This window comes from Lissotriton vulgaris, chromosome 7 (genome assembly GCF_964263255.1).
Source record: "Lissotriton vulgaris chromosome 7, aLisVul1.2, whole genome shotgun sequence".
NCBI classification, from domain to species: Eukaryota; Metazoa; Chordata; class Amphibia; order Caudata; family Salamandridae; genus Lissotriton; species Lissotriton vulgaris.
Genome location: NC_141695.1, coordinates 1,774,087,828 through 1,774,111,339, shown reverse-complemented (window position 1 = coordinate 1,774,111,339; position 23,512 = coordinate 1,774,087,828). Strand labels below are relative to the sequence as shown.

General features: G+C 51.6%; 1 protein-coding gene across 2 annotated transcripts in view; it reads left to right on the top strand.

Annotated features, from left to right (window-relative positions):
* The window catches only part of LOC147706648 (uncharacterized), a 74,922-nt gene that overhangs the window by 38,193 nt on the left and 13,217 nt on the right, over positions 1-23,512 (top strand). For both annotated transcript variants that reach the window (XM_086933148.1, XM_086933149.1), the window contains 2 exons: positions 1,632-1,937; positions 8,618-8,754. In XM_086933148.1, the coding sequence (XP_086789274.1) occupies positions 1,632-1,937; positions 8,618-8,754 (443 nt within the window). The remainder of the gene's footprint in view (positions 1-1,631; positions 1,938-8,617; positions 8,755-23,512) is intronic.

The following is a 23,512-nucleotide window of genomic DNA, read 5'->3' as shown; positions in this document are numbered from 1 at the left end:
ACCAGGGCTCACTCTCCCAGTTGGTGCCAGGGCTCACTCTCACAAAGGGTGTCTGGGCTCACTCTCCCAGTGGGTGCCAGGGCTCACTCTCCCTGTGGGTGCCAGGGCTCACTCCCCCAGTGGGTGCCAGGGCTCACTCTCCCTGTGGGTGCCAGGGCTCACTCTGCCCGTGAGTGCCAGGGCTCACTCTCCCAGTTGGTGCCAGAACTCACTCTCACTCTCCCTGTGGGTGCCGGTGCCAGAACTCACTCTCACTCTCCCTGTGGGTGCCAGGGCTCACTCTCACAAAGGATATCTGGGCTCACTCTCTCAGTGGGTGCTAGGGATCACTCTCCCAGTGGGTGCTAGGGCTCACTCTCCCAGTGGGTGCTAGGGCTCACTCTCCCAGTGGGTGCCAGGGCTCACTCTCCCAGTGGGTGCTAGGGCTCACTCTCCCAGTGGGTGCCAGGGCTCACTCTCCCTGTGGGTGCCAGGGCTCACTCTCCCAGTGGGTGCCAGGGCTCACTCTCCCTGTGGGTGCCAGGGCTCACTCTGCCTGTGAGTGCCAGGGCTCACTCTCCCAGTTGGTGCCAGAACTCACTCTCACTCTCCCTGTGGGTGCCAGGGCTCACTCTCACAAAGGATATCTGGGCTCACTCTCTCAGTGGGTGCAAGGGCTCACTCTCCCTGTGGGTGCTAGGGCTCACTCTCCCAGTGGATGCCAGGGCTCACTCTCCCATTGGGTGCCAGGGCTCACTCTCCCAGTGGGTGCTAGGGCTCACTCTCCCAGTGGGTGCTAGGGCTCACTCTCGCAGTGGGTGCCAGGGCTCACTCTCCCAGTGGATGCCAGGGCTCACTCTCCCAGTGGGTGCTAGGGCTCACTCTCCCAGTGGGTGCCAGGGCTCACTCTCCCAGTGGATGCCAGGGCTCACTCTCCCAGTGGGTGCCAGGGCTCACTCTCCCAGTGGATGCCAAGGCTCACTCTCCCTGTGGGTGCCAGGACTCACTCTCCCAGTGGATGCCAGGGCTCACTCTCCCATTGGGTGCCAGGGCTCACTCTCCCAGTGGGTGCTAGGGCTCACTCTCCCAGTGGGTGCTAGGGCTCACTCTCCCAGTGGGTGCCAGGGCTCACTCTCCCAGTGGATGCCAGGGCTCACTCTCCCAGTGGGTGCTAGGGCTCACTCTCCCAGTGGGTGCCAGGGCTCACTCTCCCAGTGGATGCCAGGGCTCACTCTCCCAGTGGGTGCCAGGGCTCACTCTCCCAGTGGATGCCAAGGCTCACTCTCCCAGTGGGTGCCAGGGCTCACTCTCCCTGTGGGTGCCAGGGCTCACTCTCCCAGTGGATGCCAGGGCTCACTCTCCCATTGGGTGCCAGGGCTCACTCTCCCAGTGGGTGCTAGGGCTCACTCTCCCAGTGGGTGCTAGGGCTCACTCTCCCAGTGGGTGCCAGGGCTCACTCTCCCAGTGGATGCCAGGGCTCACTCTCCCAGTGGGTGCCAGGGCTCACTCTCCCAGCGGGAGTTTAGAAGGGGTCGAGGTAAGGCCTCTTCCAGAGTCCATCTTTTGTGGGTCCGGCTTGAGGTGCCCTTAAAAGACTTGTGCCAGCCTCCTTCCAACTGAACCTCTTGCTTCTTCGCCTCTTCTCTCCTCAGCCACACCCAACAACAGTGCCCACGCAGTGCCAGCTGCGGTGGGCACCCCTGGCTTAGCGGTGGTGGCCATCTGCACCTCGGCCAGCGGACTTCCCACAGCGAAGATCACCTGGAGGTCGGAACTCAGCTTTGATGTGAACACCACCGAGACGGTGAACCCCGACGGGACAGTCAGTGTGCAAAGCCACCTCCTCGTGAGTCCCACTGTCCAGGTCCACAACCAGAGAGCAACGTGCGAGATCAGCAACAAGCCCGGGGCAGTGGAAGAGAGCATCGAGGTGTTCCTGTCCATCAGCTGTGAGAGATGTAAGTGTGTATGGTGCACCTAATGAACAAACACAAGCCATGGTGAGCACACGTCCTGCACCTAGTGAACAAACGCAAGCCACACTGAGCACACGTCCTGCACCTAGTGAACAAACACAAGCCACACTGAGCACACGTCCTGCACCTAGTGAATAAGCCATGGTGAGCGCACGTCCTGCACCTAGTGAACAAGCCATGGTGAGCACACGTCCTGCACCTAGTGAACAAACACAAGCCACACTGAGCACACGTCCTGAACCTAGTGAATAAGCAATGGTGAGCGCACGTCCTGAACCTAGTGAACAAACACAAGCCATGGTGAGCACACGTCCTACACCTAGTGAATAAGCCATGGTGAGCACACGTCCTGCACCTAGTGAAAAAGCCATGGTGAGCACACATCCTGCACCTAGTGAACAAGCCACACTGAGCACACGTCCTGCACCTAGTGAACAAGCCATGCTGAGCACACGTCCTGCACCTAGTCAACAAACACAAGCCACACTGAGCACACGTCCTGCACCTAGTGAATAAGCCATGGTGAGCGCACGTCCTGCACCTAGTGAACAAGCCATGGTGAGCACACGTCCTGCACCTAGTGAAAAAACACAAGCTACACTGAGCACATGTCCTGCACCTAGTCAACAAACACAAGCCACACTGAGCACACGTCCTGCACCTAGTGAATAAGCCATGGTGAGCGCACATCCTGCACCTAGTGAACAAACACAAGCCACACTGAGCACACGTCCTGCACCTAGTGAATAAGCCATGGTGAGCGCACGTCCTGCACCTAGTGAACAAGCCATGGTGAGCACACGTCCTGCACCTAGTGAACAAACACAAGCTACACTGAGGACATGTCCTACACCTAGTGAACAAACACAAGCCACACTGAGCACACGTCCTGCACCTAGTGAATAAGCCATGGTGAGCGCACATCCCGCACCTAGTGAACAAGCCATGGTGAGCACACATCCTGCACCTAGTGAACAAACACAAGCTACACTGAGCACACGTCCTACACCTAGTGAACAAACACAAGACACACTGAGCACACATCCTGAACCTAGTGAATAAGCCATGGTGAGCGCACGTCCTGAACCTAGTGAACAAACACAAGCCATGGTGAGCACACGTCCTGAACCTAGTGAACAAACACAAGCCATGGTGAGCACACCTCCTACACCTAGTGAACAAACACAAGCCACACTGAGCACACGTCCTGCACCTAGTCAACAAACACAAGCCACACTGAGCACACGTCCTGCACCTAGTGAATAAGCCATGGTGAGCGCACGTCCTGCACCTAGTGAACAAGCCATGGTGAGCACACGTCCTGCACCTAGTGAACAAACACAAGCCACACTGAGCACACGTCCTGCACCTTGTGAATAAGCCATGGCAAGCACACGTCCTGAACCTAGTGAACAAGCCATGGTCAGCACACATCCTGCACCTAGTGAACAAGCCATGGCAAGCACACGTCCTGAACCTAGTGAATAAGCCATGGTGAGCGCACGCCCTGCAACTAGTGAACAAGCTATGGCAAGCACACGTCCTGAACCTAGTGAACAAACTCAAGCCATGGTGAGCACACGTCCTACACCTAGTGAACAAAACAAACACAAGCCACACTGCGCACACGTCCTGCACCTAGTGAACAAGCCATGGTGAGCACACGTCCTGAACCTAGTGAATAAGCCATGGTGAGCGCACGTCCTGCACCTAGTGAACAAGCTATGGCAAGCACACGTCCTGAACCTAGTGAACAAACACAAGCCATGGTGAGCACACGTCCTACACCTAATGAACAAACACAAGCCATGGTGAGTGCACGTCCGGCACCTAGTGACCAAGCCATGGTGAGCACACGTCCTGAACTGAGTGCACAAACACAAGCCATGGTAAGCGCACATCCTGCCCCTAGTGAACAAGACATGGTGAGTGCACGTCCTGCACCTAGTGAACAAGCCATGGTAAGCACACGTCCTGCACCTAGTGAATAAGCCATGGTGAGAAAACGTCCTAAACCTAGTGAACAAGCCATGGTGAGCACACGTCCTGCACCTAGTGAACAAACACAAGCCATGGTGAGCACACGTCCTGCACCTAGTGAACAAACACAAGCCATGGTGAGCGCACGTCCTGCACCTAGTGAATAAGCCATGGTGAGCACACGTCCTACACCTAGTGAAAAAGCCATGGTGAGCACACGTCCTACACCTAGTGAACAAGCCATGGAGAGCACACGTCCTGCACCTAGTGCACAAGCCATGGTGAGCACACGTCCTACACCTAGTGAAAAAGCCATGGTGAGCACACGTCCTTCACCTAGTGAACAAGCCATGGAGAGCACACGTCCTGCACCTAGTCCACAAGCCATGGTGAGCACAGGTCCTACACCTAGTGAACAAGCCATCGTGATCAAACGTCCTTAGCCTAGTGTCAACAGGGAACAGTATTCAACTTTACGCTCTCCTTAAAACCCTGGGATCTTCCACTCAGCGACTGTCCATGGTGCCAAAATTTGCTCCCTCTCGCATAAAGGCCACTCATTTCAGGTGGTGGCCTCACAGCCGTGGAATAGGCTGCCGCCCTCTTTAAGACAGGTTTAGGATCTCCTCAGTGTAAGAGAGTAGGATCTGCATACTATGGTCACCCCAACTTTTTGCTTGTGTTTCACTGTTTTTCGACTTTAGTCTGGCTATGGCCCTGCTAATCAGGACCCCAGCCGTGCTGCTTCCTCTCTAAAATGATTGCATGTACTTTCGGTACACTCCAGTTTGGTTACTGGGTTACCCTTGTGAGTCCCTAGTATATGGTACCTTAGGTACCAAGGGCATAGGTACCCCAGAGGCCTGCCAGTGGCTTAAGCATGTAGTATGCCACCCCTGGGAAGCCTTCCAAAATGGCACCACAGGTCTGCTACTGCAGCCTGGGTAAGGTGGTGCATGCACCCCTTACTAAGTTGTAGGTTACCTATATCTACCTTTAATCACTGACACATATAAACCTATCAGTCACTCCTATGGCAGGCCTTATCAATCCTGAAGGCAATGTGCTTAGTTTTGTATGAGAGGGTGTCCATGCATGAGCAGGACCCCTTTGGAATCCTACCCCCACCCCCCACCAGTCGTGGCGGTGGGGGTAGAATTCCACCCTTCTAGAGGGAGAGACGTGTACACACTGGTCTAACCGGTAATAGTTTAAAAGAGCCCTGGGATCACAAAATGGACGCTGCAGACACAAGTTCGACTTCCTGCTGCTTGACGAAACTCCGGCAGAGGAGGCCTGGACAATAGGTTTCCTGTCACAGGGAGGTGTAACCACCTCTCAGACGGGCTTTAGTGTATTGGGGCTGGGTGGGTGCACTCCATGAGTGCTTTTGAAGTCTTCACTTGGGGCACACTTGGTGTCCCTGTGCATAGCCCAGTTCAAACCGGTTACAGGGTCTATCAGCCCCTGATCTAGCATGAACCTGGACAGAGGAAATGGGTGTAGCCACCCCTCTTTCCAGACCCTCCCATAGGTGGGTCCCCAGAGTATGTCCAACCCCTTTCTTTAGTATAAGTAAGGCACCCCTTGCAACAGGACTTCAGATTACACCTGGATGAAACTCTGAAACTGAATTCTGGAACTTTGATGCTCTACTAAAGACTAGAGGAAGAAGAATCTCCCTTGGGGTCAAGAAGTGACTCTCTTGTTCAAACAGGCACCAAAAAAGCATTTGCCAGTCTGCATCTCCGAAACTCCCGCCGGCCTCCGAAGTATTTGCAGCCTAGGAAGAGGATTTCCAGACTTCTGAGAGGCCGAAACGAGTCCCCAGCAAAGCTGAGACCCGCATTTCTCATGAGTGACGTGGAACTGGAACTCCTGGACACCGTGCACATTTGCTAAGTGCATTGACTTCCCGATCTTTCCTGAAGTTGTGCTTTGAGTTACTTGTAGCCCAAGCCCCGAGCACCCTTTGCGCTGAAGACTGCGGGCCTACAATCCACGAGTGTTCCATGAGCTTGCTTTTTGCCATTCTGCTCAGGGCTCCTTCACGATCCCTGGTCCGTTGACTGCTGGGTCCCCACGAAGGCCATTCTGAATTTCCTTGGGCTTTCCTGGTTGCTCCAGACGTTCCCTGACTCCCTACCAAGTGGTGAGTTCCTCAGACCTTCTGGTCTGCACAGAAGCCTATCTATTCTTTCTGCGTGGGTTGCTGTTGCCAAGGCTTGTTGAGTCCAATCCGGAAAGCGACACCGCAGCACTCGACATCCTTTGTGGGATAGCCCGACTTCAGGTCCCGGTTGTCGTCGATGACTTCTGGTCCTCGTGGCGGAAGAGCCAAGCTTCACCTCTTTCACCTGAAATCACTCGACATCGGTGGGCGTCCGCCTATCGTGCTCCTGATCACTGGCAAGTGACCCAGACTCTGTCCCCTCTGCTTTCAGGTTCTTCTCATCTTCAATCCAGGCTTGGATCACACCGGACACTTTCCTCTACAACGGCAGCAGCACTTTGCAGGAGATCACCATTGAAAACTATGACGAAACCCACACTAAAAGACACCTATGCACCTGGCTTCCCTGGGTGAGGTAACTCGAGCACTCCGGTGCTCCCATGGGTGTTGGCCCTAGAACCCCTTAGGTCTAAAGGGGTTTGCTCAAAGTCCTCCTCTAAGTGTCCTTTATCTTTACAACTCCAACCGCGACTTTCCCAATAGAAGTTATTGGTGATTTGCGGCAGTGATCACACCCTGCACGCGTCCCCGTGGGTCCCCTGTGTCACTACTTTGGTAGGTTCCTGGTGGCCCCAGTGGTTCTACAGGCTTTAGGCCTTGTCTCTATGCCAGTTGTGGTTCTCATATCACTTTCTTAATATATGGTTTGGTACGCCCCTATGGCTAAACGTATATTGTGCTAATTTACTGTGTGATATTAAGTTTACTGAATGTACTTTTGCCTCTAGCCTCATAAGGAGATTTGAGGGATGTGTTTAGAATAAATATATATATTTTATATATATACCTGGTGTGGTTCTCCTTTCATTTGGTCATTCACAAGATTATAGACTGGTCAAACAAGCTGCTTTACCCTCCTTCAAGACTTAGCCTGAAGGCTGCTCTCCACAGCTACCACTAGGATAGCTTTCAATAAAGGTTGTCTTTAACCTACCATCAATAAGGGTCGATTAGACTGGTGCAAGGTGCCCACTAGAATACTGGACAGCATATGCCAGGCCAACTTCTCACACTCAGCTTTAGGAAAAATCTTTAAACTTCTCTTTCCAACATCAGAAGAGATCTCCATGTCAGCCTGTGTTCACTCTCTCGGTCTCTGGGTCCTTTCTTAACGCCGGGACACTCTGCGGAGTAGCCGCGCGCTTTTTAAGTACCAAGTAACATAACACGTAACAGAGGGTGGGGCAGTAACCAGTCGCTCTGTTGCACTAGGAGTGAAGACAGTCCTTAGTACATGTGCACATCCACCTACAAAGTATTGCACTACAGCGCCAGGACTGCTGGGCCAGCATTTCCTTTCATTTCTTTATTTACGTTTATTTTATCTTCCCCAGGTGCTTTTTGAGGGTCTGGCAGCTCCCTACAAACAGTGTAACTTCGGCTGTGAAAAGACATCAAGGATAGGGCAGAGGAAATGAAAAAGGGACAGTGTGTCCGGAATACAGAAGGGGGTTAGAAGTCCAAATCCGTACCCTGCTCCCCCTGCAACTGTCCAGGCACTGTAGGGAATAGCTATCCCAACCCCCCCTGTGGACCTGTCCAGGCACTGCAGGGAATAGCTATCCCAACCCCCCCTGTGGACCTGTCCAGGCACTGCAGGGAATAGCTATCTCAACCCCCCCGGTGGACCTGTCCAGGCACTGCAGGGAATAGCTATCCCAACCCCCCCTGTGGGCCTGTCCAGGCACTGCAGGGAATAGCTACCCCACCCCCCCCCTGTGGACCTGTCCAGGCACTGCAGGGAATAGCTACCCCAACCCCCCCCTGTGGACCTGTCCAGACACTGCAGTGAATAGCTACCCCAAACCCCCCCCCCCGTGGACCTGTCCAGGCCCTGCACTGCAGTGAAGCCACCACTTGGTGGACTAATGCACCCACTGCAGGGTCCTCTCTTCAACTTAATGGTCACAGGTTCAAATACCGGCTGGACCACTCACCCTTTCATCCATCTGAGGTCGACAAAATGAGTACCATTGAGTTGGGTAACAATATACATCTGTTATTTCAGCACCTTGAGACCCATGGGTGATAAGTGCGCTTTACAAATACACGTGCTATGTTATGTTATGTTAATAGCTACTCCACCCCCCAGTGGAACTGTCCAGGCACTGCAGTGAATATCTACCCCTTTCCCCAGTGGAACTGTCCAGGCACTGCAGTGAATATCTACCCCTTTCCCCAGTGGAACTGTCCAGGCACTGTTGTGTATAGCTACCCCTTTCTCCAATGGAACTGTCCAGGCACTGTTGTGTACAGCTACCCCTTTCTCCAATGGAACTGTCCAGGCACTGTTGTGTACAGCTACCCCTTTCTCCAATGGAACTGTCCAGGCTGTCTAACAGGTCCCCACCCCTCCCTCATGGGAGTGCAGTGCTACTTAGTCTCTGAATGAATTAATTTCATTTTACACACATTGACATACGGTGATGTGTCTACTTTTCCTCCACAGGGCCTTCGATCCATAGGACACCCGTCTGGGCACCCAGTGTGTCCGTCTGGGTGTGTGTGGGGCTCCTGGCGACCATGGCGTTTCTCGGCTTCACCATCATGTACTCCCAGTGTCCGAGGACCAAGGCCCTCCCATCTGTAAGTACCAGCTCTGAAGAGAGCCCACGGGGCAAGGCCCCCACCTGTAAGTACCAGTTCTGAAGAGAGCCCCCACGGGGCAGGAGTCCTCAATTATTCCATCAATCAGGGAATTGTTAGCGCGCTACTCACCAGTGAGGGTCTCAAGGCGCTGAGGGGGCATGGGGGTACGCAGACCCGTTCAGCCGAAGAGCCAGGTCTTGAGGGTCATCTTGAAGGTGTTCGGGGAGGGGGCACGTCTGATGTGTGCCGGTAGCTTGTTATAGGTTTTGGCTGCAATGTGGGAGAACGATATTCCGCCTTCTCGGTCTCTGTGGATGCGCGGGGTTTCGGCCAGTACAAGGCTGGCAGATTGGAGGTTTCTTTTGGGAATGAGGAAATGTATTTTGTCATTGAGGTATTTGGGTCCGTTGTTGTGTAGGCTTTTGTAGGCGTGGGTGAGGATTTTGAAGGTGACTCTCTTTTCCACAGGGTGCCAGTGGAGTCTCGCAGGTGTTGGCTGATGTGTTTGTGCCAGGGGATGCTGAGGAAAAGTCTGGCTTCGGTGTTCTGTATTGTCTGGAGTTTGCGGGTAGGGATTAATTGATGTCGGCATTGAGTGTGTTTCCATAGTCCAGTTGCTGGTGATGAGTGCGTGGGTGACTGTCTTCCTAGATTCAGGGGGGATCCATTTGAAGGTCTTTCAAAAGATGCGGATGGTGTTGAAGCAGCTGGAGGTGATGGCGTTGACCTGTCGGGTCATTGCAAGTGATGAGTCAAGTATGATGCTGAGGTTTTTGGCGCGGTCTGAGAGGGTCGGTGGGCTTCCGAGGGCGGGGGCCATCAGGTGTTGTCCCATGCTGAGGGGGTGGTTCGTGGGTGAGAACTTCTGTCTTTTTGGCGTTGAGTTTTAGGCAACTGTCGGTCATCCAGACCTTGCTTTACTCTCTGAAAGTTGAGTTTTGTGCTGTTGGGGTCTTTGGTGAGGGAGAGAACGAACTGGGTGTCGGCGGACACGATGTTAAGGCTGTGTTGTCAGACGATGGCTTCGAGGGGGGCCATGTAGATGTTGAAGAGGGTGGGGCTAAGTGATGACCCTTGTTGGGCCCCGCAGGTGATTGTTGTGGGATCAGAGAGCAAGGGTGGGAGTCTGATCCTTTGGCTTCTTCCGGTGAGGAATGATAGGATCCAGTCCAGGGCTGTACCTTGTAGGCCGGCATAGTGTAATCTGTTGGCTAGAGCACGGTGAGAGACGGTGTCGAAGGCCACTGATGGGTCGAGTAGGATAAGTGCTGCGGAGTGGCCTTGGTCAATGAGGGTGCAGATGCCGTCCGTGGCGGCGACTAGGGCGGTCTCCGTGCTGTGGTTCCTTTGGAATCCAGATTGGGACGGGTCGAGGACGGCGTTGTCTTCGATGAAATGTGTCAGTTCCCTGTTGACTCCTTTCTCTGCACCCTTGGCTGCAAAGGAGAGGCGCAAGATGTGGTGGGAGAGGGGAAACGGGGCGCACACAGTCACTTACTAGTTTATTTGTTTCTTCCAATAATTAACAAATGCATAACCAATGTTGAATTAAAGTTGTCTTGTAATGTAGAAATGTGCAGTATTGCTACTAACACACATCTGTAATATTGTCACAGGTGTTTTTAATGCAGTAATGCAGTATGGGATAGACCAAAGGTCTTCAATATGTGGGGCGCGGCCCACAGGGGGGCTGTGGAGTCCTGGGAAGGGGGTCGCGCATTCCCCAGCTTCACGTGTGCCTGCAATCCAAAACGTTTGCTTTTGTTTTGGAAAAAGACAGCCCTCCTCGAATGGCTAATTTAGATCATTATCAGCTGAAGTTTTATCATGTGAGTCCCTAGTATTGTAAAAAGCTTTGTGCCAGGGTGCCTGTTTGCCTGATTGAAATGCAAATGTTCCTATTAGTTAATCTCCAAGTGTAAAGGGTGCTTGGGATCAGTTCTGGTTTAATTGATCGAATCACTCCAAGCTTTGTGATGACAAAGATGTGTTTTTTGTGTGGTACTGCAAAGTGTTAACAACTGGGCTGTGAAGTGCTTGCTTTTAATTTTATCTGCATTTACACAGCCCTTGGTACCCCTAAAGAGGTGTTGAAGGAACAGCTATGGAAAAAGAAATTGCATCACATACGCTCCGGTATTAATAAAATCAACATTTTGGAAGCACCATTTTATTGTTAAACTTTTTGCACATTTTGTAGCACTCTATCTTGCACTGTGTGTAATACAAGTATGAAATAATGACTTACATATTCACAGTGCTTTCTGTCATAGGATGTGACCTCGTAGCATTAAAAATACACAGCACTATTCTCCAATGCACCAACCAAGATTTAACTCTATGTCTCTCTAGTTACACACAGACCTCTGCAGTGCATTAACTAATAGAGGTTTCATAATGTACTACTGTGCATTTCTCACTGAGTAACAGCTTTTTACATTTTTTTTCACTTGGCAGCCCATTCTTTTATGTAGACACCTGAGGGTGAAAGACATAAAAAACCCACAGAATATTTTCAGGCCTATTTATGAGAGGCGCGCATCGCCAGAGCATCACTTTTTTTTAAGCTCCGACGGCTCTGGCATCTCAACCATACCTACGAGGCGGTGCAAAGTCACCCTGCAACGCTTTACATGGCTTCATGGATATGGAGTAAAACACAGCAGCACCAGTGACTGCGTTGCCTTACTCTGCGTCATGGAGGGGTTCCATGGGCTTTGTTTGGGTTTCCCACGCAACAACCATGGACTTTGATGCCGCCCCATAGTTACAAAATCAAGTCAACCTGGGGCAGCTCTAAAAGCAGACGCCTCCCCAGCAGAGGCAGAACAAGGAGACGTGTTTTCACTTCTCCCCATGTTTTCCTCTTTCCATGTGCGCTGCATTCTACAGCTCACGTAGAATGAGGAAAGCACCTCTTGGGGTTGTTGCTGGGAAGGAAGGTGCCCCTTCCTGCACAAAAACAATCCTTGCTATGTTGGTGCTAGGCAGCAAGTTGTGCACCAACACAAGGCAAAAGGACAGGCATGCCCCGTATTTCATAAATACAGCGCACTCCTGCCCTTTCACTTTGGCCAAGGGCAGCGCAGCAGGAAGACTGACAGCGCGTCGCTACGCCAGTCTCTTATAACAGAGGCCCTTTGATTTTTCTACACCTTTGACTACACGCCAGGCTCACTGACCTTTGCTTTGCTACACACTGTTTCATATCATTTACCCACCGCAAAAATTATTTGCTGTGGGAATTTGGGGAGTTTATGGTTGTCGAAAGTTGTTGATGATGAGGAGTACCAGGTTCTAGAAATATTTGTCGGAAGGAGGTCCTTATGCCTGAAAACGTTTAACAAGGGGGTCTTAACATCAAAATGTTTGAAGACCTCTGGTCCAGACGATGATTCCTTCTCAGTATCAGTAAATGGTCCAGTTATTAACCACAAGTGTGCTGAGTACACAGTGTGAGACAGGGGGTTCTTAGTTGGGGCGGAGGATAGGCCCCCACCCCAAGAATAAAGGTCAGGTTCGACGGACAGTTTCAGGAATGTAAACCCAGCTCAGGCCACCGTGGCCACGCCTCAGAGCAGAAAGGCTCAGGTAAGAAAAAGTGTGTGAAATATTTACAGAACCAAAAACAATTGAAAAGTCCAAACAAAACCCAATAAAAATGCCACAGTCCATTTCTAAAAATCAAGAAAAACTGAATAAGAAAATCCTCACAAAAAGGATTACAGTCCATGTTATAAATGGGATTTCCGGTTAGCTAAGGCTTGCGCCAAAACCAGGCAGAAACCACCACTCTAGTCAGGACAAGGGAGATACACGCCAAAGATAACCCCTGCTCACCCTCTAGGTAACGTGACGCGAGCAGAAAGGCTAATCTCGGAGGCAATGTAGGTTAAGTGTTTGCGCGTGCACCAGGCAACAACACCCAAGGCCCACCACAAAGGAAACTTTACACAAGGTTATATATAAAAATAGCCTTTGTATTACACCAAAACACATTAGATAAAACACACACTTTACAATGTGCCAGAGGCATGGGCAGAATTTACAGGGGATTATATACATGTGACAGGGTCACATGGACCACTGTCAGGAATATGAACTTTTAGAATCAGCACTTGGTAGAATTAGCACTTTGTAGGAATAACACTTAGAACACATAATAATTGTAGCACCAAATAGCAACTGTAGCATACAACCAGTAACCACTGGTAAAAGGTAAGTACCACCTACGCAACCCTAACCACCTTAGGAAAATATCACGCAGGGAATCATGAGCTCACTAGCATAACCTATACTAGGAAAAACAATCACCTAAGCATAAAAACACATTCAGAGGTATAGGCACAAAGACATTATACATGATACAGAAATCACACTAGGCAGGTCATTGCAAATTGCGCAAGGATCATATAGGGCCAAAAACATGTACCCCACGCAAGGGCACAACACCAGAACTGTCCTCCAGGCCAACTGGCCTCTCATGGGCTTAAACGCCCTGTGTCCAGCAAAGTCAGGGCAGGCTGCGCAGGCAGCCAAAGGAAGATTGCGCAAGGGCGGGGCAAGCCTAAACGAAGCAGCTGCCCACTAATTGCTGGGCAGCTGTAGAACTCCTCGGGGCTCTGAAACAACTATGCCCCCTTTGGTGGAGCCTCTCAGGCTCAGAAACAATGGCCCCTTTGTTGGAGCCTCTCGGGCTCGAATACCAAAATGTGCCCTCTGAACTGGGGGAGCGGCCCGCTGCCAACCGGGGTCGCTCTACCCTCTGGAGTGCCCCCGGGACTTGTTGGAGTCCCGCTCGGGGACTCGAGACAACACAGATGCCCAGGAGCCGCTCGTGGGCTTAATCAGGAATGCCCTCGACAACGTTGGAGTCCCTCTCTTGGGACTCGAGATCAGCGGAATGCCCAGGATGTCGGAGCCCCTCGCTGGGGACTCAAAAGACAATCTCCCTCAGAAGGGGGAGCCACGGGGCCCTCAACGAAAATGCCCCCTCGAGCCTCGTGAGCTCTGATTCAAAAATGTCCCCCCAAAGTCTGTTGGCGAGGCCCGCTGCCAACCGGGGCCGCTCTAAGCGAAAAGAAACTGCCCCGACGTCGGAAGAGCCTTGACAGGCTCTAAACAGATGTCCTCACGCTGGAGAGGAGGGGCGGGCACCGGCAATGTGCCCCGACACCCTCCTTTCCCCAGCACTGGCCCGAGGATTCCCCACTCACCGGTGACTGAGGGGCTCCTCTGGCGCTGCTCCGGTCTTGGTCCTCGCTGGCGGCTGCAGCAGGAGAGCTCCCGCTCCTCGGGGCTCTCTCTCTCTCCGCACTCCTCCTGCGCTCTCCGGGGTTCTCCCTCACTCTTGGGAGCCCCGGGGGAGGGAGAGACGCCGGCTTCCTTTCTCGTCGCAGCTGCGGGGTGGGACTTCCGGCCTCTTCCGTTCCCTGCCCAAGGACTTCTGGGTCATCGCAGGCAGCGCGGCGGACCAGAGGGGGGGAAACAGCTCACACTCAGCAATAAACCGGGGTGGGCACCCGGCAAATTAAAATAATAAACCGGGGTCAGCTCCCGGAAATCGGCAGAAATGCGGCAATGAGCGGGGTAGGCACCCGCACCGCAGATTAGGCAAAATGCGGGTGAAATGCAGGGTTGGCACCTGCTCTGAATTGGCCAAAACAGGGGGATCCCCATGCCGGGGAATCCCTCGATTTAGGGATTGCAGCGCTGGGCTGCAGATGAGAATAGCAGCGCTCCTGGGCAGGGAAATCCAGCGCTGCCCAGGCGCTTTAGGGACAAAGTTTCCCAGTCAAAAAGAAGTCCAGCAAGGTCCTTAGGCAGGCAGGGGGGCAAAGGCTGGGCCCAGGATCCAGCTCACAGGGCCCTCCAGGTAGGGACGCAGTCCCTAGTTGCGGTATCTTCCTGGTGCCCAGCAGCAGCAGGCCCCCCTCTTCAGGTCAGGAACAGAGAACATTTTGTATGGGGTCACAGCCCCTTCTTATACCAAGGAATCCTTTGTCTGAGGATGCAGGGTGGGGGAAAAACCAGTTGCAGCTGGTTTTGGAGCACTCTGTTGTGCCCAGCCACTCTTCCCATTCACTAGTCAAGCCAGGGTCATCAGTCGCACCACAGGGGGCGGAGCCAGTATTATGTGGGGAAAGCCCAGCTCTATTCAGGTCCCAGGAGCACCACTCCCTCACATTAACATGCAGATCTCCAATTCACCACTGGGGCAGACCCATCCTGACTCCTGGAGCCTGGCACACCAGCCAGCTCCAGCCAATCACAAGCCATACAGCCAATTTACCTTTTATACACAGACAGGCCAACTTCTAGAAGTGGCACTTCCACACTAGGTACATTAACGCCGCACACATCATCGCGCAGCATTTAATCACACAACTCTGCACATACCAAACTCGCACATGCACTCCCCACGCATCAGGAACTACCAGGGACACATACATTCCCCATGCATTCCTAGGGGAGGGCAGGCCACCCTTACTACACGCATGCACTTTACCCTGGGACACCTTGGAAAAGTGCGCAGAAGCTACAAATCACTAACACCATGTCACAAGTAAAAGCAAAAAGTTTAGGGGTGAAGCCGCCAGAAGGGCCAAGTCCAACAATCCATTTAGAGGAACCAGAGATATGATTTTTTACACTTTAATAGAAAAATTAAGCCAAGAAAAATTAAAGCACCAATCAGAAGTCAATGATTGTGGCTGACGGCGACCTAGGTGCGGATGCAGGCTAACCGCGATGGAGCGGAGCTCGGATACACCACGCAGGTCACCCGTCAAAGTTTCAACGGGAGTCAGAGTCCTCCAATACAGCAAGGTTAAAGGCTGTGCCTGAAGAGTTCACTCAATGCCGGATACCTTTTGGCCGAAATCTCGATGAAGAAGTTGGTTTTCATGGAAAAATGTGAACTCCACCCCTGCCAACGTCTTCCAGTCACCGGGTGTTATTTTTACCCAAGGGTGCCAGGAGTGCTCTTTTTATGCCCTAGGGGAAGGTTGCAGTCACTGGGCTACCAGGTTATTTCCCTCCTGATGACTCTGTCCTGTCAAGTGCGGCATCTAGCTATCCCAGAAGGCCCCATTCTGCCCACACTCAAGATGTCAGAACCCCTCTCTCAGCTTGCAGAGCTCCGTAGTGCAACACAGATGTGTGGTTACCTAGGGGGCTATGCGCTCCTGAAAAACTGGGTTGGCTACTGGTTTCCCCTCTCCTTCCCGAGTGCCAGCCTGTCTGCATGAATAATGGAGCGGCCCCTGTCCCAAGTGTTCACCAGTGCACGGAGTGATACCACCTGCCCTGACGACGGCTTCTAATGTGCCCTTTCCTGGAAGTCGATGGCACATTCTACCTGGAGGGCAGAAAGCTGTCTCAGGGACAGGCCCTGTGTGCATCTGTGAAAGGGCAAAGGCGGCTTTAGGCAACAAAGTGGCAATTTTACAAAAGTTGCACCCAGCGACAAGACACATTAATTTCCACCTGGATCTCAGGTCTGGCTTAATGTAATGAGTTGTTTGTACCTTACAGCACCACCTATAGCAGCTCCAATCAGACCTTAGCAGGGCTGCTATGTCAGCCTGTAGCTCTGCACTCACCAATGGGGCTTCTAGCCGTTTACACAGTAAAAACTTTATTGCAGGTTTTTACAATTGGAACATGTAAAAGTTACTGTTCCTCTTTCTAGAATACAGGCCTACTGCCTGCTACAGGGCTTGTTAGGCCTACCTTAGGGATAACTTACATATATTAAAAAGGGAGGTTTGTGGTTTGCCATTACCTTAAATTACCAAGTCGAGTCAGCCATGTTTACCGTTGTCACACCCAGGGTGGCACAGCCAGTGCTACAGTCCCTGGGATGACCATCCTTCTCACAGGCCTTGGGTCCCATATACCCAGCACCTATAGGTAACTTTGCTTCTGCCAATCAGGTGTAAGCCAATCAAACATTCCCAGTTTACTGTCAGGGCGCCGGCACCGAGTTCTGGTTATCGGGCCGCAGTGCGCTCTCAGAGTCGAAACACCAGCAGCATCAGTTAAAAAATGTGAGGTCGGCCATACAAAAAGAGGCGTCGCCTTACACTAAACTACAATTCTTGCGCACATTCTCTGTCGGCAGCAGCTCTTAGATCATAAGAATACTTCATATTTTAGGCAAAAGGTAATGATCAGTAAAAATAATGAACAATGTGGTTTAATTTTCAGCTTCAGAAATGTAAAAGTCCCTTTTTGGGCCCTGCTCATTGGTTGAAATGTGAGTTTTCAAAGTGTATCTAGTTATCCTGTGGCCTTTGTCATGCGTGATACCTTCAGCCAGTCTGACGTGTTTAGGTGCTCACGTGCTGCAGTCTGCACCTTGCAGTTAGATGTGCAGGACATCTAACCTGGGCTTCTATTGGAATTCTATAACGTGTATTAGCAATGCCCGTTATCGAACTTTTAGCAGCAGTTTCCTGCCGCTAAAACTGCGATAATTTTAACGAGGTTCTTGCTAATATGCCCCTGTGTTGGTAGATGTATTCTTCGTCGGTCGTTCAGCAATGAGCAGAATCCCACTCGGCTCGATTCACAAAGTAACTTTTTATTTATTTATTTATTTATATGCTTATAACGCGCCTGAATCAGCCCCGAAGGGGTATCTCCGCGCGTAGCTTCTGCATGAGTCGGATTACTTATTGAGGGGCGTGGCAGAGTGGGAGCAAGGTGAATTAGTCTTGGGTAAATAGGTATGTTTTTAATTTTTTCCTAAAAGAAAATAAATTAGAGATGTTACTTGTATGTAACTTTACTACTTTTCAGTGCGCACAAAGGTAAACTTAGACCAAAAACCTAACTTTACTAGTTGTAACTTACCTTCATAAATACTAAAAAGTAGTAACGTTAGACTTTAGGTCTAAGTTTACCTTTCTGAATACCAAAAATTAATAAAGTTATACAAAAGTTTCAGTTTACCTTTGTGAATTGAGCCCTAAGGGGCAGATTTACAAGCCTCTTTTACTCCACCGTTGTGTCCCTTATGTGACGCAGCGGTAGTGCAAAAGATGCGCCATGGTGCGGTGTATTTACAACGTGACGCATCTGGGAGATGCAAAAAACAACAGTTGATGGACAGAATGCAGAACAATGTCATACATTCACCCCAGTACAGAGATCTGGGCCTAAATCCATCGTTTTTTTGCACTCCACACCACCCTAGGTCAGACACTGGCTATATGCAAATCAGCTCTGACCCTGTGCCTCATGGGAACAGTCCAGCCCGAACTACCAAGCCATGTCTTTCCTAGACCCGAATCAAGCATCCAAGGACCGGTTTCTGGCTATCAGCCTTCTTCAGCCTGGATAGCTTGAATCCAGTGGTGTGGAGAGCCTGGGACTCACATCTGAGTATACCCAGCCCACTCGGGGTGAAAATTGCAAAAAACACAGTTGATGGACAGAATGTAGAACAATGTCTTACATTCACCCCAGTACAAAGATCTGGGCCTAAATCCATCGTTTTTTTGCACTCCACACCACCCTAGGTCAGACACTGGCTATATGCAAATCAGCCTTGACCCTGTGCCTCATGGGAACAGTCCAGCCCGAACTACCAAGCCATGTCTTTCCTAGACCGGAATCAAGCATCCAAGACCGGTTTCTGGCTATCAGCCTTCTTCAGCCTGGATAGCTTGACTCCGGTGGTGTGGAGAGCCTGGGACTCACGTCTGAGCATACCCAGTCCACTCGGGGTGAAAATTGCAAAAAACACAGTTGATGGACAGAATGCAGAACAATGTCTTACATTCACCCCAGTATAAAGATCTGGGCCTAAATCCATCGTTTATTTGCACTCCACACCACCCTAGGTCAGACACTGGCTATATGCAATTCAGCCTTGACCCTGTGCCTCAATGTGAACAGTCCAGCCCGAACTACCAAGCCATGTCTTTCCTAGCATGGAATCAAGCATCCAAGGACCGGCTTCTGGCTATCAGCCTTCATCAGCCTGGATAGCTTAACTCCAGTGGTGTAGAGAGCCTGGGACTCACGCCTGAGCATACCCAGCCCACTCGGGGTGAAAATTGCAAAAAACACAGTTGATGGACAGAATGCAGAACAATGTCTTACATTCACCCCAGTACAACGATCTGGGCCTAAATCCATCGTTTTTTTGCACTCCACACCACACAAGGTCAGACACTGGCTATATGCAAATCATCCTTGACCCTGTGCCTCATGGAAACAGTCCAGCCCGAACTACCAAGCCTTGTCTTTCCTAGACCGGAGTCAAGCATCCAAGAACCGGTTTCTGGCTATCAGCCTTCTTCAGCCTTGATAGCTTGAATCCAGTGGTGTGGAGAGCCTGGGACTCACATCTGAGCATACCCAGCCCACTCGGGGTGAAAATTGCAAAAAACACAGTTGATGGACAGAATGCAGAACAATGTCTTACATTCACCCCAGATCTTTTGACTGGGTGTGAGTGTTTGATTGGTTCAGATGCTCCGTCCATTACCACCCCCTTTTGTACCACTTTTGGCCGCCATAAGTGTGGCAGGGTATACTCAGACGTCAGTCCCTTGCTCACTTTGCCGCTGGATTCAAGCAAGCCGGGCTGAAGACGGCTGGAATGCCAGAAACCGGTCCTCGGAAGCTTGTTTCCGGTCCAGGGAAGGCATGGCTTGGCAGTTCGGGCTGGACTATTCCCATGAGGCACAGGGTCAGACTGATTTGCATATAGCCATGTCTGAACTGGGGTGGCAGAGTGGGCTAAAGAACGGTGATGGATTGAACCCAGATATTTTGACTGGGTGTGAGTGTTTGATTGGTTCAGATACTCTGTCCATTACCACCCCCTTTTGTACCGCTTTTGGCCGCCATAAGTGTGGCAGGGTATACTTAGATGTGAGTCCCTTGCTCACTTTGCCACTGGATTCAAGCAAGCCGGGCTGAAGACGCCTGGAATGCCAGAAACCGGTCCTCAGAAGCTTGTTTCCGGTCCAGGGAAGGCATGGCTTGGCAGTTTGGGCTGGACTGTTCCCATGAGGCACAGGGTCAGACTGATTTGCATATAGCCATGTCTGAACTGGGGTGGCAGAGTGGGCTAAAGAACGGTGATGGATTGAACCCAGATCTTTTGACTGGGTGTGAGTGTTTGATTTGTTCAGATGCTCAGTCCATTACCACCCTCTTTTGTACCGCTTTTGGCCGCCATAAGTGTGGCAGGGTATACTCAGACGTGAGTCCCTTGCTCACTTTGCCACTGGATTCAAGCAAGCCGGGCTGAAGACGGCTGGAATGCCAGAAACCGGTCCTCGGAAGCTTGTTTCCGGTCCAGGGAAGGCATGGCTCGGCAATTCGGGCTGGACTGTTCCCATGAGGCACAGGGTCAGACTTATTTGCATATAGCCATGTCTGAACTGGGGTGGCAGAGTGGGCTAAAGAACGGTGATGGATTAAACCCAGATCTTTTGACTGGGTGTGAGTGTTTGATTGGTTCAGATGCTCCGTCCATTACCAACCCCTTTTGTACCGCTTTTGCCCGCCATAAGTGTGGCAGGGTATACTCAGACGTGAGTCCCTTGCTCACTTTGCCACTGGATTCAAGCAAGCCGGGCTGAAGACGGCTGGAATGCCAGAAACCGCTCCTCGGAAGCTTGTTTCCGGTCCAGGGAAGGCATGGCTTGGCAGTTCTGGCTGGACTGTTCCCATGAGGCACAGGGTAAGACTGATTTGCATATAGCCATGTCTGAACTGGGGTGGCAGAGTGGGCTAAAGAACGGTGATGGATTAAACCCAGATCTTTTGACTGGGTGTGAGTGTTTGATTGGTTCAGATGCTCCGTCCATTACCACCCCCTTTTGTACCGCTTTTGGCCACCATAAGTGTGGCAGGGTATACTCAGACGTGAGTCCCTTGCTCTCTTTGCCACTGGATTCAAGCAAGCCGGGCTGAAGACGGCTGGAATGCCAGAAACCGGTCCTCGGAAGCTTGTTTCCGGACCAGGGAAGGCATGGCTTAGCAGTTCGGGCTGGACTGTTCCCATGAGGCACAGGGTCAGACTAATTTGCATGTAGCCATGTCTGAACTGGGGTGGCAGAGTGGGCTAAAGAACGGTGATGGATTAAACCCAGATCTTTTGATTGGGTGTGAGTGTTTGATTGGTTCAGATTCTCCGTCCATTACCACCCCCTTTTGTACCGCTTTTGGCCGCCATAAGTGTGGCAGGGTATACTCAGACGTGAGTCCCTTGCTCACTTTGCCACTGGATTCAAGCTAGCCGGGCTGAAGACGGATGGAATGCCAGAAACCGGTCCTCGGAAGCTTGTTTCCGGTCCAGGGAAGGCATGGCTTGGCAGTTCTGGCTGGACTGTTCCCATGAGGCACAGGGTCAGACTGATTTGCATATAGCCATGTCTGAACTGGTGTGGCAAAGTGGGCTAAAGAACGGTGATGGATTAAACCCAGATATTTTGACTGGGTGTGAGTGTTTGATTGGTTCAGATACTCCGTCCATTACCACCCCCTTTTGTACCGCTTTTTAGCCGCCATAAGTATGGCAGGGTATACTTAGACATGAGTCCCTTGCTCACTTTATTATTATTATTATTATTATTACATTTCTTATATAGCGCCAGAATCGACCCCCGAAGGGGTATCTCCGCGCTTGCCTTGGGAACCCGTCCTGGTTTTTCCCTGTGAGATAGCCCCTACAGGGCATCCCCAAGGTGAAAGCCAGGCATCCCGCCGCGTGGGGGCCGTTGTGGAGATTAAGCAAGCTTAATGCCCAGAGTTGCAGAGTGTGAACCCATGATTAGGTCAGGCACCGAAGCGAGAATTATCGAGTCCGTGGACATATGAGCTCAACACCCTGCCGCGTCGGGAATTGAACCCTGGTCCCGGGTCTGACCTCTGCTTCAGGGTCTGCCTGCTCTAACCAGTGAGCCACACTTCTCCACTGGATTCAAGCAGGCCGGGCTGAAGACGCCTGGAATGCCAGAAACCGGTCCTCGGAAGCTTGTTTCCGGGCCAGGGAAGGCATGGCTTGGCAGTTCGGGCTGGACTGTTCCCATGAGGCACAGGGTCAGACTGATTTGCATATAGCCATGTCTGAACTGTGGTGGCAGAGTGGGCTAAAGAACGGTGATGGATTAAACCCAGATCTTTTGACTGGGTGTGAGTGTTTGATTGGTTCAGATGCTCAGTCCATTACCACCCCCTTTTGTACCGCTTTTGGCCGCCATAAGTGTGGCAGGGTATACTCAGACGTGAGTCCCTTGCTCACTTTGCCACTGGATTCAAGCAAGCCGGGCTGAAGACGGCTGGAATGCCAGAAACCGGTCCTCTGAAGCTTGTTTCCGGTCCAGGGAAGGCATGGCTCGGCAATTCGGGCTGGACTGTTCCCATGAGGCACAGGGTCAGACTTATTTGCAAATAGCCATGTCTGAACTGGGGTGGCAGAGTGGGCTAAAGAACGGTGATGGATTAAACCCAGATCTTTTGACTGGGTGTGAGTGTTTGATTGGTTCAGATGCTCCGTGCATTACCAACCCCTTTTGTACCACTTTTGCCTGCCATAAGTGTGGCAGGGTATTCTCAGACGTGAGTCCCTTGCTCACTTTGCCACTGGATTCAAGCAAGCCGGGCTGAAGACGGCTGGAATGCCAGAAACCGGTCCTCGGAAGCTTGTTTCCGGTCCAGGGAAGGCATGGCTTGGCAGTTCGGGCTGGACTATTCCCATGAGGCACAGGGTCAGACTGATTTGCATATAGCCATGTCTGAACTGGGGTGGCAGAGTGGGCTAAAGAACGGTGATGAATTAAACCCAGATATTTTGACTGGGTGTGAGTGTTTGATTGGTTCAGATACTCCGTCCATTACCACCCCCTTTTGTACCGCTTTTGGCCGCCATAAGTGTGGCAGGGTATACTTAGACGTGAGTCCCTTGCTCACTTTGCCACTGGATTCAAGCAAGCCGGGCTGAAGACGGCTGGAATGCCAGAAACCGGTCCTCGGAAGCTTGTTTCTGGTCCAGGGAAGGCATGGCTCGGCAATTCGGGCTGGACTGTTCCCATGAGGCACAGGGTCAGACTTATTTGCATATAGCCATGTCTGAACTGGGGTGGCAGAGTGGGCTAAAGAACGGTGATGGATTAAACCCTGATCTTTTGACTGGGTGTGAGTGTTTGATTGGTTCAGATGCTCCGTCCATTACCAACCCCTTTTGCCCGCCATAAGTGTGGCAGGGTATACTCAGACGTGAGTCCCTTGCTCACTTTGCCACTGGATTCAAGCAAGCCGGGCTGAAGACGGCTGGAATGCCAGAAACCGATCCTCGGAAGCTTGTTTCCGGTCCAGGGAAGGCATGGCTTGGCAGTTCTGGCTGGACAGTTCCCATGAGGCACAGGGTAAGACTGATTTGCATATAGCCATGTCTGAACTGGGGTGGCAGAGTGGGCTAAAGAACGGTGATGGATTAAACCGAGATCTTTTGACTGGGTGTGAGTGTTTGATTGGTTCAGATGCTCCGTCCATTACCACCCCCTTTTGTACCGCTTTTGGCCACCATAAGTGTGGCAGGGTATACTCAGACGTGAGTCCCTCGCTCTCTTTGCCACTGGATTCAAGCAAGCCGGGCTGAAGACGGCTGGAATGCCAGAAACCGGTCCTCGGAAGCTTGCTTCTGGACCAGGGAAGGCATGGCTTAGCAGTTCGGGCTGGACTGTTCCCATGAGGCACAGGGTCAGACTAATTTGCATGTAGCCATGTC